Genomic DNA, 15,013 nt, shown 5'->3' with positions numbered 1-15,013 from the left:
CAGCAAGAAGAATTTCTGGGCATGGTTGGAACAGCACTGTTAGAAGCCACTTTCTGTCTTTACCCAGAGGCAGACCGGGTAGGGAATGAGCTGCAGAACTCATCAGTGCCTGGCCATGTCAGAGGTGCAATGCCAGGCTGGGGACCTGGCTGCACCTCCACCCTGGTCCCAAAGCACCCTTCTTCCTCCTCCTCTGGGTCAGTTTGGAGGAGGACACCCATGACCATCTCTCAGCAAAAGAAAATTGCTGCAGGCTCAGTTGCTCTGAGCTTCAGAGCTAAATGAGAACTCCACTAAAATCTCATTTTAAAAGGAATAATGTCAGCCTTCTTTTAATAACACACACAAATCATTTTAATGACCCTTGAACAACGCTTTAAAAAATACATAAAGTAACAAGCTATTCAAGTGGACATAGCATGAGCTTTTCAGACCTCCCCTTCCCATTGAAGTTCCCCAAAAGCTCCAGAGGACTGTTCGGGAAACAGGTAATCTCACACTTCATGCAAGAGCAGCTCTCGTAATAAGCTTTACTCAAGCTTCAGAAGCAAAATATTTTCATTAATTGGTTTCTGGTTCTGTACCATAATCTAAGCTACAGCTAGAAGTATAAAACTGCTCCTGTGTAGCTTCAAAAATATGCTTGTGATCACACTGAAGCAGATTATAAGGAGACGTAGCAGGACATGTCTAAAAAGATGAATTTTTTTTAAAATTGCCTTTCAAATACATATGATATGCTTTCCAAACATACACATTTCTTCTTATTCTTCAAGCACCAGATGATTACAGTTGGGAAGATCCAAAGTGACCAACTGAATCAATAAGAGACACCCCCAAGAACTATAGATACTCATAGCTGAAAAGATAACAGCTACAATACAAAGCCTAGAAAGGCCAGATGAAGACAACTGAAAAGGGAATCTGACAAAAAAATAATATTTTTCAGGGTTGTTTCAGACAGGGGGAAACAACTGAGTGCCAAACATGGACAGGGACTTGATTACGCACGAGCACAGAGCTATTTGTTTAACAGCTACCTTGGAGAGAAACTGAAACACATTTATTTTGGCCACTGCCACTTCAGAACATTACGCATTTTCAGCATCATTTCCTGCACTGAGACAAATACCTTGGTGGAAGCCTGTGTCAACACCGTTACTTCACGTTCAGCTATCTGATGAAGCATCAGCCTGCAAGCCAGGCCAGCGTTCCCAGGCTGAAAGCTCTACAAGGTTTATCTACAGATGGCAGGAACACTGCAATCACACATACCCACACACCTGTTTCCGAGACAGTGCTTAACAGAACTGCCACAATATCCTGGTTTACAGAACTCTGTGGAAAGGAAATTGAACTTCCTTAAAAAAAGTGCATGTTCTTTTGGTCCTTCAACCTTGCCAGTCCCATATTCTCCACCCTCTCACTGCTAAAATGTTTCAAAGAGAACATGCAAATAACTACTGTTTCTCAGCCTGTGGTAAAAGATGATTTTCCCCATCTTACAAAGCAGAAGGCCCTGCCTTTGATCCTCACTAAAAAGGACTCCCAACCATTAAATATGCATTTACTTCTACAGCAATTCCTCCACCCCTTGAAAAGTTTTAAGTGATACTTGTAAAGGAAACAGCACACCGCCCAAAAGAAAAAAAATGCAAAAAAACCCTTACTTCTACTTGTCTATAGAGGAGCTAGCAGCACTCAAAACCATCCCCATTCCTCCTGGGGGAACGCTCACACACTCGAGCTAAGAGGGAAGAGCAATGGAGGTTCTACATGGCCACCAACTCCCAGGCAGCATCAAACTGGCCATCACTGCAGGCAGTCTTACGGACCCTCGAAACAATCCCACCTGGAAATACCCTTCCCTACCTGAATCTTGAGAGCAGACAGACAAGGGTTACATTCTTAGGGTAATGCCTCTTAAAAGTTACACTGAGTAATTATGAGACACAAGGGTAACCAATCTAATTTATGCATCATTCAGATTGCAGGAGGCAGAGATTATTACTGTGGAAATTAAATGCACTATTTGTCTCTGGAGTCCAGTACAAGTTCACACTAAATTCAGACTAGCCACAGCCAGCTCCTGTGGAGTTAAGTCCAGTTACCCACACCAACACACCGCGGTGGGCAAGCTGAAAGGCCGCTGCCAAGCATGTCTTTCACTCTCACAAGCACGTGTTTCCTAAGGGCTATCAGGAGGCTAATTAGGAAGGAAGAAAACCATGCAGCCTGTTGTGGAGGTATAACCACAGGACAAGTATTAGGCAGAGGCTTTCTCTTCCCCCTGGAAAGGCAGAGCCGACAGCGGTTTGAGGACGGCAGAGTTGGGTTGGGAGGGCTGGAAGCAGAATATGGAGGGATGCGGTCTGCAGAACCACTGTTCTGTGCACAGCTCAGCGGGCCCACAACAGAAACCCTTTGGTGGCATCACAGCTACACAGGTTGTTTGAGTCTCCCAGAGATTCAGAAATTTAATTTTCCCCCTGCAAGAGGGAGCTCTGGGCAGCTACTCCTGGCAATTCCGCCACCACCCAGGAGACAGACTACAGCTGGCTGGCTGCACCAAGGGAGTGCTTTTCTGGGGCTTCTAAATAAACACCAATAGATCTGATAGTAAATGAGTCGTTTCATTTACACTGAAGAGATGTTATGACGGCAGCACCTACAAAGACGTGAATGAGTGAGTCATGACTAAAGTGGGAACGCCAGCAGCGGCAGCGTGCAAGAAAATATTAGGTAGGGGAGAAAGGGAAAGGTCATTATCTTTATACAGAGGAAAAAAACCTTAAGCTGAGGCAAACATCAAGAGAACTAATGTGATTTATACTCTGTTCCTCATCACAGAATGTGAAACTATTTCACAGAGACATACAAAGGAAAGCAGGATACCGGTGGAGAAGATGCTCCTGTTTGGATTCTGTTCAAAGTTAAAGTAGAATATTACAATGGCCTCTTCTAGCCTCACTCTATGTGTGTGTAAATAAAAATAAACCCAGGAAAAATTACAAAGAAAAATAAGAAAGCAAGCTCAGCATGACAACTGGGGCATGACTCCTGGGAGACTTCAATAATTCAGATATTTGCCAGGACTTTCTCAACACAAAAGGATGGAAAGGGAAACAAGGTTTATTGCTATACTTCAGTGCTCCAGGGAAGCAGAAAAGGCAGCAAACAAAGGGGGGAGAGAATTTACAGTCACAAACTGCAAGTTTAGGTCTTTAATAAATTATATCCAAACACACAGACACAAATCCACTTCTGCGAGTTCAAAAATATAACAGAAAAAAATACCAGATGTTGCTTAAAAAGGGGCTAAGAAGAAATCAGAGAGAATGAAAATGCAGTCTGTACCCCAGTAGAAATCTGAAGAAGTTTTATTTGGAACAGTAGAGAGATCAAAGTGGCTAAAGAAAGAATTAAACAGAAACAAGGAGTTATTTAAGGAATTTTTAAGGAAAAAAGTAGTCTTAGAATAACAGATATAATTGGACAGAATTATCCAAACACTCTAAAGCCTAAGAAATTTAAAGCAACAAGCCAGACCTAATCCAACAGGCTTGAAGCTTGAGAGGCAGACAGGCAGAGCAGGTAGATGAAGTAAGACTTGGAACATTTTGTATGCTATGCACATAAGAGATTTGAGAAGATAAAAGGCTCAAATGAAGAAAGACAGTTTCATCTGTACTTCATCAGCACACATCCATCAGTATTTAATGATATCTGAGAGCCAAGATAGCACTATTGGGAAAAAGTTCACTCCACAACACAGGGAATACAAGCACGCACATCGAAGAAGAAAGAAGAAAACGGGGAACAGGCATAAAAGAATCTAAGTAAAGAGACTGTATTTAAAGGCTTCTCCTAAACACGATCTCCCAGAAACACTGGTCAGCTCTTGTTTTTAGCTTCTTTCAGTGTTTATCCACTATTTTGGATAAGGCCTCAATGCAAAAATACACAACTTTTCTTCTTGCAGCTTTCCCTAAGGGGTAACAGCACGCAATAACTTTTTCACGTTTACAGATTATGAGAAATGTGAGAAGGCTTGGATGAGAGCCCAGACCTCTCAAGGGACATCAGATTCCTTAACACGCTTACTTTATTGCGGCCATACAGTCATCTCCCCACTAACACCCCCACTTTAAAAAAACCTCACAGTGATGTTTCCAAAATGATGGATGGATTTATATTTGTCTGATATTCTGGCTTGTTGTCCAGTAAGCCAGCGCAGGACCTCTGCCCAGCTCTGTGCATTGGGCAGCAAGTTTACCTCCCCTCACGTCTCTTCCAAGCTTTCTCTGCCTCAGTTTCCCCAGTTCCCTGACCCCCAGCTGGACATTAGCTTTCTGCAGTTGAAATCCATGAAGCTGCCTGTGTTATACACTGCCCTTCTAATCCCCTCTTTGTGGAAGTCTAAGAAATAAAAAAAAATAAGTCACATATAGGTCCTAAAAGAACAGGATAGGAAACCCACTCGATAGCATGAGTGACAGGAGTTAAGCCGGAGCTCCCGAGAGGCAGAGTAATCTAGGCAAAATGGCAGATTATGCAACCACAGAACTGAAAAAAAGCCAAGGGACTCTGACAGAACATGCTAAATCTTTTAAATATATTGTTTCAGATGGTCAGCACTGCTTAAATTTCTCAGGTTATATTTTTTGCAGGTCTTCCTCACCAAGCATAAGGACAATAAAGTCTTTTTTTTTTTTCATTGAAACCTTTCTCCTTTTCCGCTAATGTATGTCCTAATTCAGCAGATGCCTAAAAAAGCGATTGTGTTTACAAATACTCAAGAAACAGTTTCTGTTCATACACAAAAACATCCTGAGAACAAAGAAGTGGGAAAGAAATTAAAACAAACATGCTCGTTAAAGAAGCAGGCTTGTTTTTGTTTAATGAATATTATTCAAAAGTCTACTTAAGACTTACGTGTCATTTTTTGTCACTACACCAGACCAACGTTTACGTGATGCTGTGAACCACTGATTTAGTTTCAGAAGCTAAACTTGAACAGTTCTGCTATAGTAACTGTTTCCAGATGGAGAAGACAAAAATCAGTTCAAGAGAGGCGCTAGAAATAACTAAATTGAATAACAGGAAATGTCAACTGTATTGTAGAAGTCACAAATTACACTGCTAGCAGAAGTAGTAATAGGAGATAAAATAACCTTCCAAACAACTTTTTTTTTCCAAGTCTGAATGGAAAGAAAAATTCTCCGTCTCCTCTCCTCAAGCCCCAAAAATGCATTTGTAATCTTGCCTTGGCAGTAAAAGAATGTAAGAAGTAACAGGACACTGCTCACCCCTCCATCAGATCCTCCCAAGGACAGTCCCCTCTCTGCTATTCTGCAGGCAAAACAATAACCTCCAATGAGAACTGAAGTCTGATTACTTTGTCCTTTAATGTCATTATTTACAACTTGTAACTCTTCAGTAAGTGGTATTTGATGCATCAGATATAACCTGATTGAGTTAATAGAAGCTGCCATTTATTTGAGACCAAATCTTGCAGCCTATCATAAAATCAAAGCATCTATGTTGCAGAACGCTTCAGAGCTTGTAGCCCCCCTTCCATAAACCTCCCAAAACCATTGTCTTTCGAATACATTCTGGTCAAGATTAAACATTAAAAAACCCAAACAACAGATCATGTTTCTTAGGGGAAGTAAAAATAAACTTGTCCAACGCAGAAATGATCTACCAAAATCAGGAGCCCGACTGAATTTGAAATCAGAGTGGCCAGCCCGACTAGTGAACAAAGCACTTGTACTTTGCCTATCGCTTTGAGCATTACCGTGATATTCCCCACTTATATGATTATCAAGTGCAAATCACACTCAAAGAGGCTGATAACTTTAACTGCATAATTTGGCAGTGTCCCCTACTATTTGATTAAAACCCACCACTTAATGTTTATAGAGAACAACAGGGTCAGCACTAGCTCATAATTACCCAGAAAGACTCAGCTGAAAGGAGGCTTATGTTGTTTTGTTCTGTTTTTAAAGGCCAAGTGGAACAGAGGGCCAAGTGAAAATCCTTTAAAACTTATTATTTTCCTTGTTTTCTCTACAACACTCATGCCCCACAGAGCTAGGCAGGCTCTGTATGAAAGAGACCTGCCTCCACTACAGCAAAAAACGCAAAATAGCTTCAAAAAAGTTTAGTGTTTTAACCAGTTTAACCCATCCTCCTTCAGCTAATGAGCTTTGTGCTACACCTTAGACACTGGCGCACTGTCATTAAAGTAAGCGCTTGTAAAAGTTAAGAGCTAAAAGACAATTACCTACGGATTCTTTCAGCTTCTTCCCTTGTGATTACTGTGTCGGTCACACCTCTTCCACACCTTCTAGGAGTGCACCCTGGAACATACAGAGAAAGAGAAAAAAAGAAGCGATCATCTTTCAAACAAAGTTCAAAACAAGTCTCTATTAATATTCTCCTACTCCCCTTTCAGATTCACAACATTCAGAAGGGATATTGGCAATCTTTTTAGAGCACCTAAACTACAAGAAAGTGACACCTCCATTTTGATGTGTTCTGCACTGCAGTTATCAGAGGACAGACTAACCAGCCAGCGTCACTGTTGCCTCCGCACAGACTCAAGTCCCCAGGACTCATCTAAGCTGCATCACTTTCCCTGCTATGGCTGGTTGGTATAATTCAGGGGAATTACACCAACTAAGCTGACAAGTTATCTCCTCCTATGTCCATCACGCAATCCAACAGAATGCGGATGATCTGAAAGGAATGAATCCCAATGCCCACAGCAGCACAGCCACTGGAGATGCGGCTGTCACACACATCCCAGAGCCTCCAGTGCTGAGGTTAGGCAGAATGCACAGCAGTCCTGTGCCTTTAAGAACAAGCTACTTTTCCTGTTGATCTGAAAATAATTCTTAGAAACCTTAAGTTTGTAACAAATTCTGGGATTACAATTCACTTACTGATGTTCCTTTGCACTTCTGCCACTTCAAGCTAGAGAAGACTGCCTTTTTTAGCTAGGTGCTGTCAGACACACGTGTATCTCAGTGCACATGCAGCAAGACAGATAGACCCAGTGATTTTTCCCTTCTGCCCAAGGCCAGTAGAGAAAACAAAAGTTCCTGTTCATATAACAGGACTTTAAAAGGAGGATGATCTAAAATGATTTAATCTTACACTCTATTCTAGCCTCCAAACAGGCAAGGCAAGAACTGGAAAGCTCAACAGTGCCACATGGAGCCTTCCATCTCAGGCTGGCAGTTCCAAAATCAGCCAGGATCTCTAGCAACTAAACCCCCTTAATATCATGTGTCCATATACAAAGTGTTCTCTATTACAGTCCAAGTAAGTCTTCAACTCAGACAAAGGTCCAGTACAGACCACTCCTCAGTACAATACACAACATGAAGAGAGTTCCGCCCCAAAACCACAGAGTCTTAACAGGATAAAGAAACTCAATTGTCCTGGAGAAAAAGTGAGCTGCAGAAGACAAGACATACTTGGATGCAGACTGCAGTGGACGTAACAGAGCACCACCATGCTAATAACAGAAAAGAGAGAATGTCACTCAGACAGGGGCGAGATCACTACTTGACAAAAGAAAAAACTGGAAGAAATGGCTAGAACACAAATAGTTCAAGCCCTGAAGAAGACACTACTAATAACAAGGGCTCCTGAATAGGTATAGGATCTTTATGTAGTATCAATACATGCTAGTTCACGTATTAACACAAAGAACTGATTTTAACTTATTTTTCAGCGTTCAACCCTAAATCATGCAGGTTATTAACAGATTCCTGTAGTCAAGCACTAAGAACCAATGTATTTGTCCACTGGAAGTCACTGGGAAAAGCAATGGTAACAAAAAAAAAGCAATGAATTTGAACGTTCCGACCATACTGCCAGGAGAATAAAAGCATCTTATTTCAGACTCGCTCAACCTTCTTTCCCCCAAACACAAGTCAAAAGGAAACAAATAACATTCTGTATGGGGTGTCTATACAAATATACCTTGAAGGGCAGCTTTTTAATATGAGACATTGCACAAAATTGTCTTGAAGCACACAGCTTAGACATACATAATAAAAAAGTCTCTTAAAATTCACCACTAAGAAATCCAACATTCAATTTTAAAGGCTCATGGGAAAAAGCCAGCAGTAAGAGTTCCAGGTGATGAATATATGAAAGTTCTTATAAAATCAGAAGTCTGGACCACAAAAGTCTTTAGGCAAGAAGATCAATTCTGAGCCACCAGAGACCTTGGGTTGTCACAGCCGGCACTTAATGGGGAAGATCCATATATAGATGTAAAGCCACAGAAAAGTTGGGATGAGTGTATTTTCTGACAACTGCCAATACACTTACTGTTGCTGAACTGAGCTCCTCTTCAAGGATTATTTGCTCATTAGAACATAAGAGAGGGGGTGAAAAACTCCTGGAAAGAAATCAATCAATTCACCCATGCAAGTCAAAAGCTCTGATCAAAAGCAACTAATGATAACAACGACCACAGACTGACAGAAAGAGAAATTTTGCCACAGCAAGCACTGATGATTTGGAGGAATTTCCACTCCATCTTACTGGATATATCCTGACACAGCTCCAATTATACCACTGTTTCAAGAAGAGAGAGAAGCAATGAGAGATGTGTGGGTGAATGGGCTGAGTACTGACAATATACGGAATTACACACACAGTTTCCTTGCTTGGGAAGAGGAGTCCCTTGTTTGATGTATGCTTAAATTGAAGTCAAAGGCACCCACACCAAGCAGACTTTAAACACAGATAAAGGTCAGGAAACCAACTGGATTATAACCCCGATAAGTCATTGTGTTTTCTGACTACCCAGCAACAATTCACTCAAGCTGGCTCAAGATTCAGATTCCAGGGAGCGCACACGGAGCTATTTGAAGATGACCTAGGAAAATAGCAGTCCGAAATAGCGCTAGAGATTACATTCTTAAGCATTCATTTATCAGTGCCAGCACAGAACCCAGTGACAAGAATGAACCAGAACCACTGCTCCCACACCTCACTTTTCTCTTCTTGACCCTGCAAGCAAGAGAAACAAGTAGAATCAAAACATACCATTCATCAGAAACCATAGTGGCTTGATATTAAAAAAAAGCACCATAAAAATTACAAATTCTGGCAGCAGCCCAAAGTTGTTTTGCATATTAAAGAACAACACTTCGCAATAAAGTACCAGCTCCAAAGGTACAGAATTCAAAACAACAAGGGCTTTACAGGCAGAAAATTGTTCTAAATTACAAATCTGGGAGGGAGCGGAGAGAGGGGGAGCTTCTGTGCCATGTTTCAGACACACTGTAAATATTCCCCTCTGCAACCAGAAAGGCTAGGCAAAGTTTTTGTGGAAGTTCTTGCATTTTTCAGTCTCGGTTCCAGGAACCGACAATTTGCAAGTTAAACGCTGCAGATCTTGCAATAAAAACGCAAGCATTGGAAATGCCCTGTTCCTCTGGAGCCTATGACCTAGCGGTTCTGAAAAGCAACAAGTAGTAGCCAGCAAACACTGCAAACTATTTCTTGTCTGCCCTAACAAAAAAGTATACATTTTATATTGCTATGTCTTAAAGGCTCCATCATATGTTCAGCAGCGGCAGATTAAAATCAGTTATTCACTGCTGAATGCCAGGCTGAAGAGCATCTCAGAAGCCCATCGACAATTGATGAGACATCTCTGCCTCCAGGCCAACAAATACTCACCCAAAGAGCGAGACAGATGGCTGAGGCAATAACAGCTTCCAGCACCCAATTCTAAACTCAGATGCATATAAAAAAAAACAGCCAAAGAGGGACCAATTTGGGTTCCCAGAACTGAATAAACTTTAGCAAACATTTTGTTAGTACCTGTAAGATCCACTCAACAATTTGCAGAACAATAATCATCGGTCACAAATCATGTAACAAACTCCACACTGTACCCAATGTTCTCTTGGGTATAAAGACGCAAACAATGTTACGAAGCACAAGTTTGCATACTGGCAGTACACTTTTTTTATAGTCCTGTTAAAAAATAGGATTAAAAAAGGCTGAGGTAACAGGCTGATAGAAAAAGTGAGATTTTAAGGGGTCTGGAGAAAGCTGAACACAGAAAAACAAGAAAGTTCTCTTGGCTAATAGAGACAGGAAAAGGGGAATGACTTTCCTTCTGCCATTGAAAAGGTCTCTAATGCTTGAATGGCAAATAAAATTGTCTTAGACATGAGGGAAAGCTGGCGTTCAAGGAGAGAACAGGTAGGAAAGTATAAATTCAATGGAATATTTCAATACTCCGGGACAAACGGGTCTAAACAGAATTTTCTTGTACGACATTCTGCAAAAAGGACACTAGCAAAGACTTCTGATTCCAGAAAAGACTGGTGCTCGCTATTTCCAGCCACAAACAACAGCACAGATCTTAACCTTTTGGAAACGTTGGTACTGGAGAGTTCAGATTTGTCAGAACTACAGTTATGTGTCTAGGGTCTCTGACAAAGAGCTGGCAAAGACAGTACTGGAAGCAGGAGGCGTTCTGAAGGCAACTGCAGCAGCTTTTCCAAACTGAGTAGAAAAACAAGAAAAAGATAGTCCAGCATAAAGTCAGGCAGGTACCAACAGTAAGGCACAAACACTGGATGAATGCTAAGGAAAAATGAGAACAGTCTGGTTGTTTGAAAACAATTTTAGCATTAAGAAATGCATCATCTTTGTCTAAGACACCATGGAACATGGAAGTACTGAAGTACTAAAAGCAAACTCAGAGAATCTGCACTCAGGAGAAATTCAGTAATATTAAGTACCCAGTAGCTTCCACAAATTTGTGCCTAACAGACACAAAATCATTCACTTATTAGATAAGGCACTTGGCTTTGGATCCAAGAGTTGTATTTTTTCAACCAAGGTAAAGGAGGAACATACCAAAACAAGGAAAAACACTGTGGCCCCCACAGCCCCAGTGCTCCTGTTCAGTACACAGAAAACAGATGGTAAGTGCCTAAACTGCAGCTTTGTCTTCCACTCAAAGTGGTACTTGGCCAAGAACACCACACTGCCAAGACCAGGATGATTCACTTGAGAAAAAAAGCCCCATCATGATGCTCCCCTAATGCAATCCATCTGAAAGCAGGACAAGAGGAGGCAAGGATTTATTGTGTGCTATTCCTATAACCACACCAGCAGTCTAGGTGCTAGACCTTTTCCTCCACTGCTCACAGACTTTTCTGCTTTCCACATGCACCGATCCAGTCTCCGGAAAAGCATCCTAAAGCTGTCTCCTGGGCAGTGAGCATGGATACTTCATGAACTGACACAGTATGTCAACACACATAAGAGACTGGGCAGGAGTTTCATCAGACACACCAGTAGCCACAGTAGTTATAAAGTAGTTAACCATGTCTCCAGACAGTAGAAATAGTCAAGATCTGGCCACAGAGTTCAGAACACAGATGAGACTGTGCTCACAGAACACCCTATCTTCTGCAAATATAACAAGTGCTTGGCCTCCGAAAAATAACACATTTTATTTCTGTGTGAAGCATATTTACTGGCAGGCAGTGCTATGGAAATAAAACCACTGCTCTGACACCAACTATCCTATCATTTGAAGCAAACTAGAAGCTCGGTTGCACTAATTCAGTTGGAAGCAAGGACAGGTGCATAAATAAAAAGCTCATCTTAACTGTGGAAACTTTACAGCTGAACATCAGACACCTAGTGATGACAGGAATGTGCCTCCTTCGGACACAGAGCCAGCACCTGCGGATGTCAAGCCAGAGTAAAGACAGAAGACGAAGAGCTATTGAGTGACAGAAAGCTATTTCAAACAAAGTGACTAAAGCTTCGGAGCTCAATCAGGTTTGGCAGAGAACCCTAATCCACATTTACTGCCTCACTAAGCTATGGGTAACACCCGCATGGAGCGAGGAGCTCAGCTTTGAGGGGCCAGCAAGGCTCAGCAGCTCACCACCACCCTCTTGTGGGCACCGAGCCGGAGACAAGAGGTAAAAAACCAAGAGCGAAGTTCAGTATCACAGCACGGTTTCAATTAACCTTTTAAAACAGATGTTCACACATTTCTCATACCACTGATCTCTTTCTGAAAGCATAGTATAGGGAAACACATGTGAAAACATCTGCTAAGAACCAAAATCAATGGCATAAGTTAAGAAACAGGAGCAAGCAAACATCCGATTAGAACAGCAGAACACAAACTCACAGAACATGACTCCCCTTTGCTCCTCCTGGGTTGATGCCAGCTGTGCCAACCATCCTCATCTAAAGCCGAGAGAGGTCATACTTCACCCTGCAGTTCGCATTTGCAGAGCTTGCTCCCCACAGCATCACGAGATTAGAGAACACATCCATTCCTCTTCACAGGCACTTCCTTGAAGTTCCTGCCTTCCTTATGATGGAAAGAATAACTGATGGAATTGCCCAGACCACAAGTCCACAGCTCAGAAAATTCCTCTTGCAAACCAGGGAAGGGAAAAATAAGGTTCTGTTGGTTTGGGGGATTTCTTTTGAAAAGCAAAAGCTCTAGTAGCAGAATGCGGTTTTAGCCTTAGTTTTAGCCTTAGCCACAACTACCAAATCTGGGGCAACACTGGCTGCGCAGTTTTCTCTGGCCTTGGCACTACGCAAATAAAGGCAGAAGCAGTTTCTCCTTATAGTAACTATGAAAAGTTAAAGCACGTGCTTTTATGCATTCAGTCAAAAAAACCCTACTGAGGAAGATTTCTTGCTGGTAGCTTCCTGACAGCATTTTCTCGTCCTCAATAACACTTGGGATGCATCTTCTAAAAAGGATACTTCAGTAGCAGCACTGGGGAACAGCTGTCTGACCACACACCTTTTGACCAACAGAACCAGGACCAGCCACCTGAACAGGACAGGGGAAATTACTTCCACATCTTTATGGCACCACACCCAGGCTGCAGTTTGATGAACACTTTCTACCAAAATTGGCACTGGAAGAAAGTTAGAAATCATAAAGTCATAGAACAGCCCAGGTTGGAAGGGACCTCGAAAGATCATCTGATTCAGCCTCTTACGGGGCTTGGATGAGATTATCTAGCACCATGTTCAATCACATCTTGAAAGTCTCCAGTCATAGGGACGCTACCACATCCCCAGGGAGGTTGTTCTCTCTGTAAAAAAATTTTATCTTCTATCAAGACGAACCTTGCCCAGTGCAACTTGTACCCACTGCCCCATCTTTCTCCATGTGGCTCCTTGTGAAGGAGCCTCTTTGTGGCTGCCCTTTAAGTACTGGAACACTGTGATGTGGTCCCCTCTGAGCCCTCTCTTCTCCAGGAGAAAGGGACCAGACTCCTCCAGTCTTTCCTCACAGGGCAGGTTCTCCAGCCCCTTGACCATCTTTGTTCTTCCTCAGCTCCAAGCAGCTTCTTCCAGCCTCCAGCTTTGTGTCAGCAAGTGTTTTGTCAGCCACATAATGAACAACATAAGACAACTGATTTGGCTAAAAGCTAACTCAGAAATATTTTTTTTCGATACAATAGCTTATCAGCCAACACACAGCTAGACATACAGGTACGCTGACAAAAAGCAAGAGCAGAGGTGCTTTCTGGCAGCAGTACCACCTCAAAATGCTCATCAAGATACACTTTGCAAATCTGAAAGAGGACAGCAGCATAGTTCAGCCATGCAAACTGCAAGCTAGTCTCACTACTATTCACCACTCTTTCTCTAGAGGATCCAACATCAACACTCCAAAGAAATAAGTGCCAGGTGAAACAAATACCAATTTGGCAGAAAACAGGCTCAGCTGAAAGACATAAAGACAGAGAAGTACTCTGCAGGCAGAATCAAAAGCTGCCAGCATACACCCACCCTCAAAACAAGCATATCAGAATCTGGTATTTGTGCCATTACCATATGCTAGCAGTACAGACAATATCCTAAATCAGTTCTGTTCCACACCCTGCATGGTGTTTACCAGTAACAAACTCACCCACAAGCCTATTACAGGAATCAACAGAATATGAGAAGACACTAGAAATGGATTTAGCAAAAGGTTTATTTCATACAGCCTAGGCAAAGCAGCTTCAGAAGAGAATTATGTAGGAATGACAGAAAAAGCTCTCAGATGCAACAACTCCTGGGCTGGCCCAAGAGGCATGAACATTTGGGGATTTAAACAATGCACCCAGGGACCAGGTGTTAGAAACACAGGAGTTTTGCAATACAAATGTGGTTTAACAGACTCAGACAGCAGTCAGCCTGCTATGGTCCCCTGAAGACTACTTCACCCCACTTCAGGCAATCCTACCCAAATACCTTCAAATCTTTTGTGGCTGTCATAGTCCTCAGAGCAGGGGACCTCAATGAACTTGTCCTGCAGGCTGTCCCTGTGATGAGCCAGCACCTCCGTGACCCCATCCTCAGTGCTCAGGTAGCTCCAGCTCAGGAGGCCACCGACAACAGCAGAGGAGAGGAGCAACGCTGCCTTCAGCCACCTCCACCACGACTCTTGCTGGCCTTTGCTCTTCTTGGCACTAGGGAGGGAGCAGAGCGACAGCCCCAGGTAAGCAAACGACTTCACCACCCCCCAGCCACCGAGGAGCTGCTTCAACCCACCTGATACCAGGGGAACCCGGTCATGGGCCAGCACCCGTACAACTGACCGCTCCTTTTGAATATACACGCACGTATTTACGAATACACGCAACATTTGTTCCTCTTTCACGCCCGGGCGTTACAGGCCGCCTTCCCACAGGAGCTCCCGCAGGCCGCTCCCTCGGCCCGCCGGGCCCGGGCACTGCCACCCCCAGGGACAGCGGCCACCACTGCCGGCGGGGGGTGCCTGCTGCCGCCCCCGGCCGCTGCCCCCAGCCCCGGCCGGTACCTGCCGTGGCGGCGGCCCCCGCGGCCCGGCCCCGCCGCCGTCCCGCCGCCCTCGGGGCCGCGCGGCGCCGCCCGCCGCTGTGCAGCCATCGCGCCCGCCGACACGGAGCGATGCGCTCGGCCCGCCTCTCCCGCCTGCCAGGCGAAAGCAGTCGGCCGC

At 43.4% G+C, this 15,013-nt stretch overlaps 1 protein-coding gene across 7 annotated transcripts in view; it reads right to left on the bottom strand.

Moving 5' to 3' along the window:
- The window catches only part of OGFOD3 (2-oxoglutarate and iron dependent oxygenase domain containing 3), a 46,885-nt gene extending 31,927 nt beyond the window's left edge, over nt 1-14,958 (bottom strand). For 2 of the 7 annotated variants that reach the window (XM_054221469.1, XM_054221468.1), the window contains exons 1-3: nt 14,287-14,826; nt 6,290-6,365; nt 5,310-5,352 (exon numbers count right to left, since the gene is read on the bottom strand). In XM_054221469.1, coding sequence (XP_054077444.1) covers nt 5,310-5,352; nt 6,290-6,365; nt 14,287-14,680 — 513 coding nt within the window. In that variant the 5' untranslated portion in view covers nt 14,681-14,826. Of the gene's footprint in view, nt 1-5,309; nt 5,353-6,289; nt 6,366-14,286; nt 14,835-14,854 lie in introns of those variants that run through there. The other 5 variants (XM_054221467.1, XM_054221470.1, XR_008469389.1 and 2 more) reach the window with 5 other exon arrangements.
- Nucleotides 14,959-15,013: the final 55 nt, after the last annotated feature.

Source organism: Rissa tridactyla, chromosome 15 (assembly GCF_028500815.1).
Source record: "Rissa tridactyla isolate bRisTri1 chromosome 15, bRisTri1.patW.cur.20221130, whole genome shotgun sequence".
Taxonomy (NCBI): Eukaryota; Metazoa; Chordata; class Aves; order Charadriiformes; family Laridae; genus Rissa; species Rissa tridactyla.
This window is presented reverse-complemented; position numbering and strand designations above follow the sequence as displayed.